This window comes from Anthonomus grandis, chromosome 7 (assembly GCF_022605725.1).
Source record: "Anthonomus grandis grandis chromosome 7, icAntGran1.3, whole genome shotgun sequence".
Classification (NCBI taxonomy): Eukaryota; Metazoa; Arthropoda; class Insecta; order Coleoptera; family Curculionidae; genus Anthonomus; species Anthonomus grandis.
This window is the reverse complement of record NC_065552.1, coordinates 35044132-35065908: the sequence shown is the minus strand read 5'-3', so window position 1 is coordinate 35065908 and position 21777 is coordinate 35044132. Positions and strand designations below refer to the sequence as shown.

The following is a 21777-nucleotide window of genomic DNA, read 5'->3' as shown; positions in this document are numbered from 1 at the left end:
ATCTCCGTTTTTTTTTTTTTGGAAACCCACTGATAAGCATTTATGTTGCGCTAAATGCATCTTTATTTATTTATCGAGTGGGTCAAGGTGGTTAGTTTATAAAAATGTTTTGCCTTTTTTAAAAGATCATTTTGCTAGTTTAACTACTTTTTTCTGGACACTATTTGCGATACTGCTACTTAACTATTACTTGATACATTTTACTGAAATATCAATATGAAAAACTTGTAATTCTAATCACTACTTCTCTCCTAGGATCCTAAAAAGTGTCCAGCCTTTCACTCTTAAAAGGACCGTAACATACCGAACCGGATACGAATGACGACGCTTTATATTGTTTTTCCTGTGCCTGCCTTGATTGCGCCAAAGTCTCACGTCCGTCGTTTGTTTGCACAGCACTCCTGATTCTGCTGCATTGACTCTAGCAGATGAGTGCTGTGCGTGCTTGGACAAAAGACTACACAAATTGCGCCCGCTTTCAGTCCTGATATTTTATGTGTACCGAACGGCAAAAGTCAAACAAATACCGCAGCCCTAATCAAGAGCCACTAGATAAAGCTTAAAGAAATTGTAGCAAACATAAAAATATTGAAGAAAACAATCTAATTTAGAGGGTATTGCCTTTAAGATTCTCTTTAAAATATTTAAATTAAATAGTTGATTTACAAGAGGGAGGAACATGATGACAGTTTTTCTGTACCCAGTAGCAGTAAGGTGTACATTTTCTTAAAATTTACGTAGTAGTACAAAGATACACAATAGACAGTTAATGAACAAAAATATTTCTATTAAAAAATAATTTAACAGTAGGATTACAGCAAAGATAAACGTACGCAGAAATGTTTTAAATTGTTACTAATTTTTTCAATTAAAATATTTCCTGTTTACTCACAACAAAACTACGGCACTATTATATATTCTAGGTACCACTTAGTTCATAAGAATTGAAGCCGGTTGTAGTCAAGGTTAATCACAGTTGAAGACTCGGAAAAACTTCCTCTTTTTAACTCTTTTTTCAATTCGTCCGAAAACACGATCCGCCGGTAAAAAAGAATGACCAACCACAGTAAATATCACAATAATTTCATTCACTGTAGAAATAGAGTGATACAGCGCATATATCCATCATTGTTACGTTCTTGTTCTGACCAGGACATCCATCGCAAAAAAGTTTGATTGAGATAACATCAGTCAAGTCTACCATAGAAAGTTTATGATTAACTAGTGAAGATATTTCATTTGAGCGCACACATTCTCGGTCCAAGTGTATGAAGTGATACTTTCCTTAGTCTATTTGTCATTGGAATTTCCTTCACATACTGTGAAATTGTATAGATAGAGTTGCCTGAAATAGTAAGCTGATTGATCCGGGACTCGGGGCAACACCATATTTTTTTGACAGTCTAAGGATAATTTTAAAGATTTTTCCTCAGGTTTTTTAAGAGCTTCATAAAATGCCTTTGCTTTTAGATTATAAACACGTAGCATGCATATTAGCTTTGTCTTATTATCCCTGTTAGTTTCGGCAGTTATTAAGCTTTTAAGTCTTATACATTCCGAGCAAGCATCGGTGACAGGACTCTTGAAGCTAATATTAAAATCCCTTGTAAATACTTCCCGGAAATAGTCATATTTTACAGCCAATCTGCTGTTTCCATCACTGTATATTTTTTACAACTGCCTTAAGGATAGATCACTTGGCATATACTATCGTTGAGATTTATTCCTAGTGTGGTGAGATTAAACACATTTTAACTTTAAAATAAATGCTTTTACATTTTCTCTTCTTTCGGCATATTTTGTACTTATCCTATCCCCTCCTCTATTTTCTTTAAGTGATATAGTGTCAATCATATAATTTTTAGCTATATTTTGCACCCGAAACCTTAAAATATCCAAGATAGATAAAAAGGCTTTACTGCAAACCTGGAAAGTGCCATTTTTAGTTTTAATAAAATATTTTAACGAAACGGAATTATTTCAAGTTCCTTTGATTGGACGGCGCCTTTTTGGAACATTTGGTTCTGTATGTTTAAGAATAAAATTATCTTGCATAATTTTCGTAGTATTTTTATAGAATTTTTCATGAAATCTTCAAATATCTTGTATAGACAAGTTTTCACGGGCAAAAGTACTTTTTGATGATGATATTTGGGGTGTCTAGGTAGAGTTTTAGGCTTATACCTGCAATAAAAAAAATATTTTAAGTACCTACCTACCTACCTAACTATTAAAAATTTATTTAAAATATTACCTTTGAACTTTATCTTTTGCTTTCTTCCAGTTTGATGGATTTCGCATTTTTTTTTAATAATAATTCGTTTATTAGGACCAACAATATTAACCAAAAATACAGAAATTTCAATGCAATATGTCCTAAAAGGCTCCTCAGACACCTTACAATAGAAGTGTTGTAAGGCACTGCTTAAGCCCAAACACAAATAAATTTAAACTTTTACATTTTTAAATATTTAGAATCTAAGGTAATCATTACAAAATAAGATAGAGTAACAAAATTGAAATAAACATAATTAAAACTAAATGCAAAATACAAAAATACATAATGGCCAAAGCAAACACATAATTTAAAATCATAGAACCATAAAATACTTAGAATAAGTTTAAAATGTAAAACAGAAATACAGAGATAAAAATAGAAACACAAAGCAAAAACAGCAAACAAAAACACAAGAAATCAAAAAAAAATATAAAAAATAAAAAAAAATACAATAACTCAACACGTAATTAAAAACCGTTTTTCAAGAAATCACAGCTATTTAAGAGATCCAGTTAGACAAGCTTACCCCTATAATTCAGTTAGAGCCTATAGTTAGAAAAGTTTATAAAGAACCGGTGACATCAACAGGCGGCAAAATCCGCGCATTTCGTTATTCTATCGATCGGGTCAGATGACTATGTCGAGGTCTGAAGACAGTGGAGGCGGCACAATTGTTGAAATTATTAATATTTATTTGTACTAGAGTTTAAATAGCCCTAGATTTTTAGTAGGTATAGATAACGATATTATAAGTGCGTTTGATTTAGTTGAAATACCAGTTCTTAACAGTTGCCCAAATTTTTTCTATCGGATTAAGCTCTGGGTGGTATGGAGGCAAACGTAACACAATGTGTCCATGCTTTTCCATTAGGTCGTCCAACTTGGTTTTTACAGGATACTTTTTTTTTATTTTCAGACACTATTTCATATAACTCTGTGTTGGTGAGTTTTGCATCAAATGTAAAATTACGTTCCTTGAGCCAGTCAACTATTTCCTGCTTTTTACTTCCAGATGTAACATTCTTGACTAGAGGCACATTGTGATAAGTTGCATTGTCTAATACTAGAACGGAATTAGGTAGTAAATTTGGAATTAACTGATTTTCGGCCCATTTCATTGGGCCGAAAATCGTTGTGATGGTTCATGTTATCATTATAGTCTCCGCTTTTTGATCCTAAAAAGAGAAGAATAAAAGATTTTAAAATAATCGTATAAAGTTGTCAGTGTGGTATTAATTATCAAAATATCAATATTGATAATGGTATAAGGTTGACTAAATATTATAGGTGAAAATATGGGTAGGTAACTGGGACTGAATAGTGTAAGTACCCGCTTATCCAATTAACGAACTAAGAGTATCATTTCTGCGTATTACACTTTAATATCATTTTTGGTATTACTTTATATAGAAATAACTAAAAAAATTTAATTTTTAAAAATAATTAATTTTCATTTATTTTTTTAAATTATTAGACAATTGAACAATTTAAACCAATTTTACTTACCTTTTACAATAAAAATCGGATAGTCTAACTAAAAAATCCATAGTCTATTTCACTATTATACTTAAAAAAAAACACACAACAGATTTTAAATGCCTTATAAACACGATTAACTCACTTCCCGTACGAGACGACACTGAGTAGGCCTTCAGGCTACGTCATAGGCTTTAAATCCCCGGCAGGTACAAAGAAACGAAGTACGGCGGCTGCTTTGTTCTTGCGGTTTCTTTAATAAGAAGCGAGAGAAAATATATTGCGGTCGTCTTTTCTCTCTGCCACCGGATTTTCTATCGATTTTCTGTTGAAAAATGGGTTTGTGCGCATATTGAGCAGCCGGTTCTTTATAAACTTTTCTACCTATATTTGTTCAACAATCAGAATTTGTTTAAGTCGTTTTTTAAAGTTCAACAGCGAAGTGTTTGAAAATGACGGTGAAAATAGGTTTATAGTTTTAGCCGCACAATATAAAAATGATCTTTTAAATATTTCTTTTCGATGTCTAGGTATGGACACTTTATCATTAAAACGCAAAGGTCGATTACAAGCATCAACTCTAAATTCAAGTTTCTCAAAAAGATATCCTGGCTTTTTTGTTTTAAGAATTTTAAAGCAAAATGTATTCATGTGTAGTTTTCTACGATTGTACATGTTAAGCCATTTTAATTTACGTAAAAACGGTGAAATGTGTTCGTGTCTACGGACGCCATAAATTAAACGTAAACATGAATTTTGTACTTTTTGAATCCTTCTAGATTCAAAACTATCAAGACAAGGCCCATAAATAACATCACAGTGATTGAAATGGCTTAGCACTAACGAATCACATAGCAATAATTTAATATCTTTTTGTAAAAAATAACGACTAGAATAAATAAGACTTTTGAAGTTATTTTTTAGAAGAATTTTGAAGTTATATGTTCCCGAAACCGCAAATCACTATCTATTTCCAATCCCAAACTCTTGGCATGTTTTACACAAGGTATATTCACATTGTCAATTTTAAGACTTAGGCGCTCCTGGGCAACTTTTTTTGACACATTATAACATTACCAAAAATAATAAAATTTGATTTGGCAGGATTAATTTTTAAATTATGATCAGCGGAGGTTTGACAAACTCTCTGAAGGTCAAGGTTTATATTCTCGTTAGCAATGTCGACTTCACGTATATTAAAAGAATAGTAGAGCTGAGTATCATCAGCGTAAAGATGGTAATTGCAAAACTGAAGACTGTCAATAAAATAACAAGTATAAATTGTATAAAGGAGAGGACCCAATATGCTTCCTTGTGGTACCCCAGCAATAACTTGAAGACAGTCAGAAAGTCTGTCCCGATACATAACCTGCTGTGATTTATTTGCAAGGTATGATCTAATAAGCCGTGCAGATGACATACTAAAACCAATGTAATGCAAAATTGCTATGAGAATATGATGATTTACCATATCAAAAGCCTTACTATAGTCCAATAGGATTAAAGCACTTGTTTTCCCGTCATCAACCGACTTAATCAGATCATTTGTAACAGCTGCCATTGCGGAGGAGCAGCCAAATCCTGGGCGAAAACCAGATTGCTTTGAAGGAATGATATCAAACTCACCAATAAATGCTCTCACTTGACCTTCAAGTACCTTTTCGAAGATCTTTGACAGGGCCGGAAGAATGCTTATAGAACGCAAATGATTAAATTCAGTTGGTTCATTAACTTTAGGTAAGGGAATTACATATGCATGCTTCCAAGGCTGTGGAAAATAGCCAATTTCAATGCAGACATTAATAATATGCGTGATGTAAGGAATAATACGAGGGCAACAAAGTTGAATTAGATGGGCATTTATTTGATCAGACCCAAAAGCTTTGCTTTTAATGGCATATATAATTTTAGTGACTTCTGCCTCTACTACCGGTTCAAAAGTTAATATATTTGTTATACCTTCCTTAATGTGAGTACTATAAAAGTGAATTAGATCATTATTTAACGGATGAGTAACCTGTGTTGGATTAGCAAAAAACGAATTTATATTGTTTAGGTTTTCAGTTAAATGTTTAGGAATTCTATTATTATTCTTTGATCCTGTTAAATTAAGTTTCTGCAGCTCTGCCCATTTTTCATTCACAGTTGAAATCAAAAATGTATCTCTCAAATAAGCCCTCTTCTCAGCTCTTATAGCCCATGTTGTATAATTTCTCAATTCTTTGTAATAAGAAAAATGTGCTGGTAATTTTGATTTTTTATAACGTCTTAAGGCAGTGTTACGTAGGTTCTCTAGGAGTTTAATATTTTTAGTTATCCATGGCGCATAATTTTGTTTATTGCTAGTTTTAAAGGTTTTTATGGGAGCATGAATATCAAAAAGGTTTAAAATAAGAGAATTCAGATATTCTAACTTATCATCCACGTTTGGCATATATAAAATTTCATCCCAAGGACATATAGACAAATCACGACTAAGATCATTTAAATTAATATTCTTTAAAGGTTTATACTCAATAGTTCTCGACTCACATACTTCTTTTGGAGTATTTATTTCTAAATAGGTGGCAAAATGATCAGCAATCTGAACTGTACTAACGCCAGAAGATTAACAATTTTTGAATTACAAAATATAAGATCAATTAGAGATGCAGAGCGGTTAGTAATTCTAGTAGGTTCCTTTATAACTTGCATTAATTCAAACACTTCTGCAATATTTTCCAGCTTTTTTGTATTATTAGAAGCCTGAAGAAAATTAATATTAAAGTCTCCAAAACATATAACATTTTCGTATTGAGAATAGAGGTTCGACATGCTGTTTTCAAAAAAGTCCAAGAAATCACCAATGTTACCATTTGGAGGTCTGTATATTATTCCAAGTAGATACACTATGTTAGAATACCTAACTTCAACCCACATTAATTCAACAAACACAAAATCTTTCGGCCTTTACCAGGTATAGCAAAACAAAATGAGTCTTCCATATCACAATGTGTGTAAGACTCTTTATATTAACAAATTTGTAACAAAAACAGCACAAATTAACTTTCAAACACTGCACAAACAAAATCAACGTACTTATTTATACCACAGTCAAAACAAAACTAAACCATAAAAATATTATTTGTGGAACACATGCCTATAAGATCTCGCGGAACAAAACAGTTTTGATTCCGCGTATTATTACTGTGATATAAGTGTAAATGGAAGAAAAGAGTTTTGAAAACATTGCAGATTAATGGATTAAAACACTTTTGAAACATTATTTACATAGGATTAAAAAAGTTTTGCTACCGTTACTACTTTTTCGAAGGCAATTTTTTTGGGATTTATCAAGTTTTGTGGCAAAATAAATTTGACATCTTATGTCAAACGTCTTAAAGAAGACAGCGCCACACATATGTCATTTTTGAATAAAAATCGATTTAAGCAGTTTTGCAACTGAACGCCTCATATGAATTTTTTAAGCTTAAATTTTTTTAACCATCATATAACATGAATACCGTTGTTCCACTTGGAACTCGTGGCTAAATGTGTTCGACACAAGGCAATAAAAAAAAAATAAAAAATGAGTCGTTGCATGCTGGTGAAAAGTAATACTAAGTACAAATTGCGAAATTTAAATAGGTTTTAACATGCTATTTAAAAAAAAAACTTAACTAAGCATAGCCTCAAGAAAAGCCTATTTCATCTCTCTTTTAACTTTCCGAAATACATTTCCAATCTGATATGTAATATTGACTCGGAAGTCTTGGATCTCCCCTATATCGTTTTAAATAACTCATCAAATTTTATCGAGGCAGCATAATCCTAAAAAATACTTGGCTCCTCGGGGATTTGCCGATCTTTATGGGGAGAATTAACTTTTCAGTCTTCCCGATATATATATTATATTATTGAAGCTTAGTTTATCGGTTTATGAGGTTTAAGGGATGACAGTATAGAAATATATAGTCTTACTTTTAACTGACTTAGATTTATATATAATATCATATTTAATAAATAAGATGCGTATTCTGCACACTTAAATGCAACACTTTGTTGTGTAAACAAATCAAATGCGAAGCAACTAAGATGGCATGTTGAATAACATGACCAATAATTTTAAGTTTAGGAATGCATTAATAATAATCAAGTATTAAGAGTTAAAAAAATGTTTGTAAATTCCTACCTTCTTTTTTAATATTCTGCATTACTGAAATATATAGTAAATTACTTACAGACAAAATCTTTTAAGGAAAAATGGCTCTAAAGCCAAAACTGCTAATTTCTGACTATGCGATTATTGTTCACTCTATTGTCCCAAATAAGCCCTTTAAGTTTGGCACCACCTTTTTCGAACACATAGAATATTGCCAGCAAAATTGACAGATGAAAATTTCAAAATGGCTGCTGGGCGCCATCTTGGAAAAAAAATTAAATGGAAAGTGTGGTGTATAGGGGACTTCATAATCCTATAATATAAATTCAATATCTTTACCTACTACAAAATGTTGGTACATTTAATAATTACCTGAATACATTATTAACATTTAACTTGATATATCGAATAAATACATTGAGTTCAATTAAAAAGATGCTGGAAATGGCTGCCTTGAACTTCTTGACACAAAAACAGTCGGTCCGAAATTTTTCACATCTGAACATTTTCAAATGCACTAACATCGATATTTGTACAAACATTCGTTATTGTCTATCGTAAATCCAATACTGAAGCAGGTTCAGTTTGGTATACATGTTGCTTCAAATAGCCCCCTAAAAAAAAGTCTAGAGGTGTCAAATCTGGCGAGCGAGCTGGCCATTCCACAGGTCCTCGACGGCCAATCCAACGACCGGGGAAATTGTTATATAAATAGTTTCGCGTTATCGTTATATAAATATAATCGCGTAACCTTTAAATAGACGCTTGATTTATGAGACTTGGACTTTGAGTTTACTTTCTCCCCCCATTTGTTCATATACTTAAGTCTCTTTGAGAATAATGGATGATTATTTTGAATTATATAAATAGTTCCCAACTTGTCTGTAGTAGTGTGGTGGAGCTCCATCTTGCTGGAATTAAATCATAGCACTTATTCATCAATTGCATTACCTCAAGTTTTAATATATTGAATTGATCCGTTAAAACCGAACATCCGACATTAAAGAAAAGCACCGTATATATATATATTCGTTTTACTACTTATATAATGTACATTTTGAGATCCGTGTTGCTCCTTCTATATAAAGCGAAACATATTATCATTAAAAGAGATCAAAGAAAAACTTTTTAATAAAGTTTTTCCATTAAAACAGGCATGGTTATCAAAAGATAGTCAGAATGTTTATTATAGGCAACTTTGCAAACATATCAGATCGCATAATAAAAGACCCTATACCAGCCTCGAACTTGCGATATCAAAAAACTCTCGTTATTTATATTGCCTTATTATAACTTTATAATAGCAATATTTTAAGTAAAGCAAGAGTTTGCTGAATTTATTTAGTAGTAGTAGTACATTATATATTCTATGCAACAAAAATCTTTGGTAGCTAGTTTATTATTTTTTTATTTATCTAAATTAAATAAGTTGAAGCTAAAAATTGGAAAATTTATCTAAAAAAGTATGGAATTAATTTGGGGTACAAGTTTGTACTTAAATATCATAGTGTTTGTATCATTAAGGTGTAAATTGAGAGGCCATGATGCATAAAATAAGTCAACTGATTTATTTTACACAAAATCTAAGAACACGTGTCCAAAATGAATTATGTCTGATTGAGACTATATATGTGTTTATTTTAAAATACAATTATTAACAAAAATTATAACTATGTTTGTAATTAAGTTAAATAAATAGAACCTATTAAAAAGATAAGTTTAATTCAAGAACAAAAAAAATCAGATTAGTCTTTAACCAACTTATATTTAACACTGGATTTAAGTGATATGGTTTTTGAATTGCTTTCTCGGTAGTACCTATCATTTATATTTATCTCTATTTTATTATTATTATTATTTTACGTTACCGAGAAAACGAATTAGGGCGTCCAATTTCATAATGATGATCGATAAACTTTAAGATGAGTTGTTATTATTTTAAAAAGGCAAATAAGATAAAATAAATAATATAACCAGATGTATATTTTGTAACAAGTGATTCATGAATTTTGGATTAATATTAATCATAATCAAGTACCTTTAAATATAACTTGTTTAATGTTTTTTTTTTAATTCTATACAATTCTAAGAAGAGAACGTTTATATTTTTGGGTTTTTCTTTAATAATAAGTATTATTTTTTGTTAAATATCATGCAACAAAGCTAAATTCAATTCTTTTCTTAAAATTTAAAATATTTACGCGGTCATATAAGTAAATTCTCTTAAGGTTTATACACAGAATCCAAAAATGTTATATTATTGCAATGAAAATACGAGGGATATTTTCATTGTTTTGCACTATTTTATTGTTCAAGTTCATTAGTTAAGTTTATTTAGGGTTATATGTTTATTATATTAGGGTCTAGTTTTTTATAACTCATCTTATTTGAAGGCTCCAGTTTAGAATAATTAGATTATTTTAATATAAATCCTAATAGTTTAAATTTTCTGGAGTTAGTCAACTTATTTCTTTGGACGTCGATATTTAAAAGATAACACTAATCAATGGATGTTGTTATAATTCCAATCGAATTGAAATGTTGTTGATAAAAAGAGTGTAATGCTGACATAATAATGTATCTTCAACGTGCGTTCCAGAAAGAGTGTGTTCCTGAATTACATTATAATATATAGGATCTTCCCTTTCAATTAACGAAGTTTATATCTGCTTCCGGTAAAATTAGAATTATTAAAAAAAATGCAATATTGAAAGCATAAAAATGTAAAGACCATAATTATTTTTAAGCTTGTGTGCTGATTTGCTCTTGTTTCTAGTTTATATTCGTTAGTTAAATATGTTTAGGTTTCTACTTATATATTTAGTTTAACAGTTTCATCTATAGGGTTTAGGTTCTAGTAGTTATAAAATATTCAAATAATATAAAATATTCAAAGCATTTCATATTTATGCTATAGTCTGTTAAAGGATATCTTTACGACGTTTTTGTGATCTTAGCGAAATCATATTTTAATGTTGATTGTGTAGTCAATTCCAAGCAACACATCATATATTACTATCATTAAATTTATATTTATTTAACGATTTTTTTAGCAAGTTTTTGGTTTTGGTATATTTATCAACCGTCTATTAAACTGAAAAATATACGTATATCATATACAATACTGTTCCCAAAAGGGAGAAAATTTGGGCATTTAAAAAAATTGCCACGGAATTTACAGATCTTGGTATTGAACTCGATTACTACACATCAAATATTTGATAAAATTCTTCCAAAAAAAAATCACTGTTTTTTTATTGATATCCAATTTAATAACGCTGTTTTTATACTAAATATTTATATATAAAATTATGTCAAATTTAAATAAACAGCGTAATTAAATTAAAGATTAAGTATATATTTATGCAACAATTTTTTTTTTCATTAATACATCCCTTACTCCCCCCCCACCCACCCCAAACATTTTTCCAGTAAAACATTCTTTTAAAAAATCACAATTTTTCGTCCATAATTTTCAATCTAATAGAACTGTTTTTCTATTAAATATTTATTATTATACATATACATAATTATATCAAATTTAAAAAACAAACTGTGTTATTAGATTAGATACTAACAACGAAAGCCGCTATTATTTATGCGTTTTTATTTGGAAAATAATGATTTTTGAATATAATTTCTTACTGGTAAGTTGTGTGGGGTGGGTGGGGGGGGTAAATGTAAGGTTAATGAAAAACGGTTTTTTTGCAGAAAATAATTACCTTAAATAATTAAAATAAAATAATAACCATAAAATAATGAACCATATATGGTTAAGGTATATTCATTAAAATGTAGAATATACGTATATCATATATGATTATGTTTACACAAGGGAGCAAATTTTGACATTTAAGAAAATTGATAAGAGATTAATGTTTACACTCGATCACTACACCTCAAATATATGACAAAATGACCGTGATATCATATGCCTCTGTGTAAGATATGAAATACTTTTCATACACGTATATATCTTATAGTGTAATAATGGAATATCATACAATAATAATAATAATAATAATAATGTTTCTTTAATTAGCATCATGCTACAAAAAATTACAAAGAAAGAAAATTTACATACACAAAGAAATCTAGAAAAAAAGAGGAAATGCAATAATGTGTACAAAACAATAATTATACCAAATAAGATATAAACAAAAAAAAATCAAGAATACAACTTTGCTTAAAATTAAACAAAGATTAAAAAACTAATTTTTTTTTAGAAATGCAGTAGTGTACTTTTTTTTTTGTTAGATAATATTTACGATAGATCCCTTAAGGACGCCATTGGTGAAATTTTTTTTTTCTTTGTACGTCCAACAATGCTCCCTGATTCATAAAACACATCTGCAAATTTAAAAAAAATAAAACTAAATTTTATCCGATATTTAGTTGAAGTTCAAATGTGTACATCTGGTGGAAACCAGTAATAAACGTTTATTTAACTGTCGTGTGTTGCTTCAGAACCAAGTAATTGTCAAAGAAGAATGGAGTACTGCAGGCTAAATTTTGCTAAGATAACAGTCTGCTTAGCAATATATTAATAATTTACTGATAAAGCGAGATTTTTTTACCAACAGGACATTATCATTTCAAATTAGAGATATTCTGATAAAATAAATGTGTGATGTAGTATTTTAAAAGATCGTATTATTGGACCCCTATTTTTCAATACGACTTTAAATGGTGCGAGACTCTTGGTTTTCTTGCAATATGTATATTGGGATGCTGTTCATGATTTGCCTTCAACCTACAGAGAAAATTTGTTTATTTAGCTAGATGGAGCTCTGATCCATAATTTTGTACTTGTAATAAGATGGCTCAATGAACATTTTTAAGATAAATGGATTGGTTTTAATAGTCCTTCAACAAACAAACAAAGTCACGGTCTCATAAGCAATTTTTATTGGCTACACAAAAATTATTTTTTTTTGTTTAAGTTAAGTTAAGTTTTACAGTGTACGTGTACGTCCTAAGGCCTACTGATGCCCTGCTTATACAGGGCGAAACACGTGTGGTCAATAAAATTTGCTTATGAGACCGTGACTTTGTTTTTTGTTTGTTTGTTTACATTATGTGTGGTCTCTTGGAAAAAATTGATGAGGATTTTATGTTCTTTTGTAGCATGGCCTCCTAGATTTCCAGATCTGACCCGTTTGGATTTTTTTCAGTGGAGCGCTATCAAAAATAAAGTTCATAAAATGCGTCCATTAATATTAGAAGAATTAAAAACTCGAACAAGGCAGATGATGTGAATAAATTTCTTGACAAGAATTACGAAAAGTCTGCTTAAGAAATAGGTAAATTTTTTAAAAAATGGTTGTTTTTTTTATACAGGAGCATGGTAAATATATACTTAAAAAAATTATATTAAAAATAAAATCTTTTAGGAAAAGATCGCTCAATAAACAACCAAAATATTGGCTTGTATCCATCTTAAGTGGAACATCCTAAATATAACATTATTTCCTTGTATTATTAAAAACCATTATTTGAATACTTATAAAACATCATCACTTAAGTAGTCAAAAACATATAAATGAAAAATATTATATTTATGAAAATCAGATAATAAAAGATATCGGTTACTATAAAGCAGTAATGTTTGCAGTGACAACGAATGAAAAACGATTATATTTATAATAGATAAGCTATGCACGAATAAACAATATTATCAATTAGATTAATTATCAAGTACTGCTAAAACAAACACTTCCTAAAAATATATAAAATAAAGGAAAATCGTTTGAGAACATAGATTTATTACATATAGACGAGGGTACTTACTACTTATCAAAAAATATATTACTAGTTGCCAAAATGGTTCATGCGTTACCTTCTGTTTTGGTATTCCTTTGCTTAGTGGCTGGTAAGTTTATTTTTATATATTATAGTTAGTTAGTTATAAGTCAAGAATAAATGGGTCTTCTGAAAACCATTTGCTCATTCATATAGTGCTTATATGCATAACTTAAATGGATGTTATTATGGTATTTCCATTTTCTACAGATTCTATTTTTGCTTTATTCTCAATTTATATAGTTAAAATATTTTTAGATTTCTAAAATTTGGATTTTTCTCTTAATATAGTATCCTATAATGTTACCAAAAATTTAACAGTTACATTGTTATCCTTCCTGACAAATTAATATAATAATTGTTTTTAACCCACTAAAATTACTGCGGACGGGTATATTTACTACAAACTAGAAAATCCAAATACCGTTTCATGTAAATATTTAAAATGTATACCATTGATGCTTTTTTGAATAAAATCGCTTTTATGATAACAATTTAATATAATACCTTCGTAGAGACAAATCTATTTGGTTCTCTTTTAACTATTATTTGTTAAATAGTTTTCTTTTAGAATGTATGCCTTTAAACAGTAAAAATATGTATTTTCTGCTGTTTAACAAATAACAAATAGTGAATAGAAAAAACATTTTGATTATATTTGTGCAGAAAATCGAGTGTCTTTTTTAAAAATTATTTATAATTTTTTTAAATAAACATACTTTAATTTTACTAATGATTTTTTATAGGAGGATTTGCCACCAGGGCTTGCTACCAATGCAATTCTTACACCGACCGTGACCACACAGCCTGTGTGGATCCCATGAGTCCATATCCTTATGTGAACTACACCTTTTGTCCAGACACTTACCTTTGTACTCGTGTATCATATATTACTCGTAAGTGTCCTCTTTGCAAAATTATTTATTTTTTATAACATGCGCACTAAAGTATCGTTTTCATTACCATTTTAATTTTTGGATCCTTCTATCACTAAACTAAAATTATCCTATAAAATTGATTATATTAAACCGAATTTGTATGCACTTTTTATAAAAAACTATGTGAGTGTAAGTTGCTGTCTCAGTCAAACCAAAATAGCAATTCACCTCTTGATATTTATTATACTATTTCTAAAACTACTAATTTTAGAAAAACAATATGTGGTGTCAAGAGGATGTGACCCAGCAGGCAATACTTGCAACAACATTTACCAGACCTTATACGCTTACTATCCAGACATTTCCAGTTTTAATTGTTATACATGCTCTGCCAACTACTGCAACGGTGCCTCTGGTTTAAAATACACAACCGAAGAAATGGAGGTCAGCGAAAACGATATCAGACAACCAGCAAATTTAAAAAGGAGCGTTGAAAGGATACAAGTCCCGGTTCTTACTGTGAATGACGAAGAAGAATAGATCTTAATTTGAAATTTTGTTAAGTTAAAAGAGGTTTTATTTTCAATAAATATTACTAACTAATTTTGTCTTTTAATTTAGTGTAAATTAGTTTAGAAGTAACTTTTTAAGAAAATGAGAGATCTTTTGGATTCTGCATAGTCGCTAACCATAGATCAACCTGTCGGTTTTTACAAAAGATTTAGAATTCATTTAATTTTTTTAAAACTATTTTAGTGTCATCTTAGGAAATACATATAAATATGATTCTAAATTATATTATTTTTATTAAATTAGTATGGTTGATCACACTAAAATGGCCTAATCACTACACCCAGACGGCACTATGCCAGCATGCGTTAAAATACAAATATGCCTAGCCAATGAGAGCGCTTCGGCATCCGCGAGGGCGTGGTATGTGAACCGCCAAATTCAAAATAGGAAATTTTCAATGTATGTAGAGTTTTTCTATTCATATTTATATTTAATTAGGTTTTTATGATGCGTATATATTTTAGATGAAGAAAAGTGCAATATGCATTAAAAACCTTTAATAAGAAGATATTTTAGCTATTATTAGTAAATGGATTATTGATTTTTTTTAATATTTACAGCGTGTGACCAATAATTATTATAAAAATATTTTATAAATACTTGCCAAATTTGGTTTTTATAGCAAATTATCTCTTTTATTGACGAAATTTGTTAATCATTTGGTATAGCGGTACGTGTAAGCGCAATGTATGAATTATTTAATTATTATTGTTAGTTAAATATTAAAAATGAGGTGATACGAAATTGAATTGGTGTATAGAGCTGATAAATTAATTGGTTAATAGGTGGATGAGTGAGTGAATAAAAAAGTTAGAAAATAAAAATAAATGGCAATTAAATTTTTTAACAATATACGGTGAACATTTTAAAGTTCGCATTTTTACATACCTCTATGTCATAATTCTAATATGCACCTTAGTAATATAATAATTGTCAAGAGTTATTGGAAAGTATAATATTATTTTAATTATTTTAAATTGTCCACTACCACTATAAATATTCTATACATTATACTTTAGTGGTTGATATAAAGTATATATATGGTTGGAAAAGCTGTATAAAGGGTAAATATGACTAAAAAGTCAAAGTATAAGAACAGAAAACAAAAAAAAACGAAGAAATTAAATTTTAACTTTGTTTATTTCAAATAATAAAAGTCTATAACTTATTTGTTATTTAAATATAATAATTTATGGTATTTTTAATATCAACAACCTCAAAATTAAATGCAAAGAGGCTAAATGTATTAATCTGGTATATAGTATGTAGACTCGCACTTCTTTAGCTTATTTGTCATCTCTGCTGGTCATGTATATACAGCCCAAACCATTCAAACTTCCATTCAATAGTTTTTTTTGTAGTAACATGAAAAAAATATTACTGCTCTGTATACATTTTAATTAATAAATATATACTCACAGAGGATCTTCCCCCTCGTTCCATGTCAATTTCAAGTTAATCCAATTAGCTTTTCTGTACCCTAAAAAATATTAAAAACATTATAAACAAAATGTAATAGAAAATGATTAGTTGAATATTAACATACAAAATAAGCTAATATTTTAGTCTTAAAATAAAAGATATAAAAATAGTTATACAGAAACCAACACCTATGACGTCTTAAAATTTGTATTTATAATTTGAAACCTGCAGCAAAACCTTACAAAAAATATACTTAGTTATATTATACTGATTATAACACTAAATACCATATAAAATAACACATCCTATTTTTGTTAATTTCACAGCTATACAAACATAAAAAATAGCTACAATTCAAATATTATCTAGCCATTAAATACACACAGAAATCTAGCTTATTTTTTATTTGGATAGTACATTTGTTTTTAATTTTTTCTTTTTTTTTTCAATGCCCTGAGAATTTTCTTCTTCCACCTCTTTATTTTTAAATTTGTTGATTACAGCCATAAATCTGGCAAATGCATTTTTATCGAAACTTCTACCATAGCTACAAATTTCTTGCAATGCAATCTTAAAATAAGTATAAACGATGTAATAAAAATGTAACTTATAACTTTACTCAAACTACTTCTCGATTTCCTTCAAAGTCCATTGCAAAATTATTGACTTTCATTTTTGAACTCTCCTAAATAAAATGGTTTACATCCTCCTGATAATTGATTTATTTTTATTAATTATTCTTGTAAATCATAAGCAGATAATATGATATTGATAGTCACAAAACTTGGAAATTTATTATGAAAAAAGTACAAGAAATAGAGATACGCCTGTTTGTCATATGAAAAGTACACTAAAGTTATATAACATAAAGGCTTAACTTAATTTTTTTGGCTTTTTTCTTTTGAATAAAAACGCATAATTTTTTCCTTGGCTATTTCATTCATTAATTTTTAAAGGTGTCGCTACCATATCATCAGCATCTCTTTTTTTGTCAATATTATACTTCCTTATCAAATATGCAAGGTCTCATCTTGTTAGTAGGTTTAGTCTTTCTATTGTGTTATTCTGAATTTTCCTAGCATCTTGAATTATCCTTTCGTTTTGTCACTCCTGCAGTCAATTGCCCAACTACAATATTTTCTTCAGCCTTGGACAACCGTTTTGTTCTTAACTCGTCTGCATGTCCTACATGAGTTTCCACAAATTTCACAACAACTGATCCTATAGGTATATAAAATTATGAATGAATGTAACTACCTATATAAAAAATAATAAAAGATTACTACCGCTTGTTAAAACTTTTACTAAAATCCTTGAGGGACATGTTCCTTGAATGCGAATGCTTCCCCCAGACTTCTCACTTCTCACTTTGCACGCGCTATTAAATCCTAAAAGTAAACACAACAAAACATACTTATGTATGTTTGATAATGATAACTAAGACTTTGTACAACCTCTGATATCTCTCCTGTTGCAATTGTAAAATATGTGTTCTTCCCCATTCTTAAACTTGTTTCGGGTCTGACAAGTATAATCTACTTCCCTATTATCTTGTGCCCTCCAAAATGTGAATTCTTCAAAATTCCTAAAATTTAAAATTGATTCTTTGACAGTTATATGGTGAATATCAAGCAAATGTTTGTTTAAACAGTTAAAATATGAAAATGTCTGGATATCATTAGTACACATCAGACATATTATGTGTTTTATTTGTTCCTTCCCAACAATTTCAGGGTAAAACTTTTTCCATAGCCTGTTTCTGGTAGATGTGCTTGAAAATTGAAAAAAGGGAATGAAACTCAAACACTAAATTGTTTGTTTTTGAGCCCAAAACCAGCACAGATATGGATTGTATAGATAATGGAGTAAACACTCGACACTATACACTATGAATTTTCACTCAAATAGTCGCAAAGTTGATATAATTGTTGATAATTAAATCAATTATTAGGAAGCAAGCAAAGCAAATAAAATCTGCATTATAGGTTAAGTTAAACAAAACCAATCCGTTGATTTTCAATTTCCGTAGCTAATCGGCAACGAAATTTGACGTAGGAACTTTCACGAAAGGATCAGCAGTGCTGCTCCACTCTCAATTTCTCTGATTGGCTGGGCATATTTGTATTTTAACGTATGCTCACTATGCCACCTATATCTTAATTAAATGAGAAAAGTGGCTCTGTTGCTTATACGAAACTGGACTATATCCGGTTTGATTGTTTTATACCTTTTTTGACAAATTATTGCTGTCCATTATTCCTAAAATATCCCATAAATATACCAAATTCCATGTATTCAAATATTCGCGAATATTGAATTTTGTATATCTGTCAGAGATTCCAGCAACATAAATAAAACTTTTTTGGTCCATCTTAAATCATAAAAAAATACCGAGGAAGGGGCAGTACACATAATTAATCAAATATAAAGGGTATTTACTAAATATATGGCAAAAATTTAAAAAGTGCGTCCATCCAATTCTGTAATATTTAGTTGACAGAGCCTGGCAGGCTCCTAATTAGTGGTCAATCTCTTTTAGCTTTTCGCTTACCAATCACGTGAAAATTCATCGACCCTCGCACCGCACGTGCCCATTGTCCTTGACGTTCCTACAAATTAGGTTCATTACCAATTTAACACATGAAATAACTTGCAAACGAATCGTAGACTATTAGGTAGGTGACGTAATGCTGCCGTATTGTTATCCCCTCGTGAAGCTTTAACTTCAATTATTTGGTAACCACATATACAGGATGACTGAAATTAATTAAGTCGACACTGTTGCAAACTTCTTTATCCAATGGATACAAATTAGTATACTGATAATAATACACAATTGATTTTCGCTTTTTCCATTTATTCAAAAGATATTTTTTAAGGACAAATATATTAAACCGTATTGTACTAAAATAGGAGCATAGAGCTTTCTATTCTATCTGATTTTTAAAATGTAATAACTTTTAAGTAAAAATTTACTCGTACTAGAAAAAGTGTTGTGAGTTAAAGTTCATATAGCTTAAACAAGAACTAAAGCAAAATATACTGTAACGATATTAAAATAACCTAAAACTAGCCTATTCTTCGCCATTCCATATTGACACAAGTGGCACACTGCGCGACGTCTCGAAGGACAGCGAATCTTCCGGAATTATGGTCAGCCGAGTATATAAGAAGCCGCGTCGCCGTTGGAAGTCAGTTGTTGTCTGTAATAATGAAGGTAATTTTATTTATCTTAGTAAAGAATCTAAAATCAGCGGTTAAAATGGTGGAGTGTTTATGCAGGTAATTTTTCAATAATGAACATGTCTGCAGATATTTTTGGATTCACTATCATCTAGAATGACCCGTGTGAACACTATGAAATTCCTTTTCGTACTGTATGAACCGTAAGACTTTGAGACAAAAGATCAAATATATTTTCTTTATTTTTATCATATTGTCAAATGCCAATCTAAAAAATACAAATAGTAGCTACATAAATGCTATTATTTGAGATAATAAGAACACTCCATTATAATTGATAACAACATGCAACATAACTGTATTAACAATGTATCTATTTTTAATTGACCATGGTGTCTACACTGCCGTCCTCAATTAAAACACGGTATGTGCAGCCAACATGAATTCGAGAAATCGGCCATCAAAGTTTTTCCTCTGAACTCCATATGCCTTTTTACCTTTTTGATAAAAAAAATGTATAATGATAGTTGGACTTATACTGGAAATATAACCTTCGAAAAAAAATCACGTTTTTATCTTTATTATAGGTAAAAAGTCAGATACCGCGTTTTTATTGTGCAGCGGATATTTTATTGGAACAGGAATATAGCCGTATCTGCATTTTAATTTACGAATAGGATATTTTACAAGTAACTACAGTCTCCAAAAAAGGAAAATAAATAATTTGTATTTTTTTATAAATTTTTATAATTAAAATATACGAATGTGCACATTACAAAATGATATACAGTGTGTTCAGAGATAAGAATAAACTGCTTTCTGATATGGATAAAGCAATTGCTCAGAGACGTAACGTCCGATTATAAATTTAACAAAAAAAATTATATCCGACGTTTCGTTTCTGAGAAATCGCTTCTTCTGGATCAGAAAGCAGTTCGTTCTTATCATGGACACATTCTACAAAAAAAAAATACTTTAACTAATAAAGCTAATTATTAAAAAGACATAATTATGTTTCTTCTTCCTCATCGCTACTGTCATCATTTTTTATGTCAGGGAAATTTTCCCAAAACAGTTTTCTATTATCTGGGAACATAGTACCTAATTGCTTGAGAATGTTATCTCGTTTTTCTTTTGGGAATCCTCTGGGTTGTTGTAAGGATGGTGTAGGCTTATGAAGTTCAGAAGGTTTATTCATTAGAAAATCCAAAACATAAAACTCTCCTTTTTTATATTTTAAAGTGTACTGGCCGCGCTCAGCCACAACCTGAATCATATCTGAAAGGTATGGTCGGTTTTCTAAATCTTATAGTCATTAAAATTCATCGCTTTTACATTCACATTGCCCTTGCAACTGCTACCAACTGCATCAAGAAAGTCGCTGAAATCATAGATTTTTTGTTTCCTCTTCATAGATAGTTCTATTTGGTGATGAAAACTATCAGCGGACATAAAAGTATCTCCCGGTTCAAAGTAGTTAAAAGTTATTTTGTTGGCTTTTATTTCGTTAGAGTTTATCATTTTAACTAAGAAAGTAAACAATGTCCAGTTTTTATTCTGACTGGCACAATTGTCCATCCATATTATTATGTTATTGGCGTCTCTATTAAACTTTAAAAGGGCGTGAAAGGTACTAATAATATCTTCTTTGGAACGTTTACTAATTCCTTCATGCCAGACAACGGCAAACGACTTATTATTTTTTGACAGCTTGCCCAGGGGGACAAAGGTTTCATTAAACGCTATTAACATTTGCAAAAAAATAACCTTTTTAAACATATCCATTCTGGGAAGCATGATGACTTTGTAGATCGTAAGAAACGCGTTTTGTTTTAGAATCAAAGGTAGTTTCAGATTGTTCCCTATAAAATTGGCGCGATTCTTTGGCACGATTAATATGATTTTTCCAGAAAACGCATTTCTTACATGATTCTTGGAGGTTTTCTTTGGTATGTCCATGAAGTTTAAACGATTCACATTTATCGCATTCTTCGTGTCCAAGCTTGGTGAACGAGATATTTTGG

At 29.8% G+C, this 21777-nt stretch overlaps 1 protein-coding gene and 1 long non-coding RNA gene across 2 annotated transcripts; one reads left to right on the top strand and one right to left on the bottom strand.

Annotated features, from left to right (window-relative positions):
• Positions 1-13604: 13604 nt before the first annotated feature.
• LOC126738779 (uncharacterized) lies at positions 13605-15178 on the top strand. Its single transcript, XM_050444227.1, has 3 exons — positions 13605-13767; positions 14444-14593; positions 14847-15178. Exons 1-3 carry the CDS (start codon positions 13719-13721, stop codon positions 15113-15115), a joined length of 468 nt encoding a protein of 155 aa, XP_050300184.1. The 5' UTR covers positions 13605-13718; the 3' UTR covers positions 15116-15178.
• A 2321-nt stretch (positions 15179-17499) lies between these two features.
• LOC126738782 (uncharacterized) lies at positions 17500-18345 on the bottom strand. The gene is made up of 3 exons (XR_007661441.1): positions 18025-18345; positions 17857-17958; positions 17500-17791 (listed from the first exon to the last, which is right to left on the bottom strand). It is a non-coding gene; the product is annotated as an uncharacterized LOC126738782 (long non-coding RNA).
• Positions 18346-21777: the final 3432 nt, after the last annotated feature.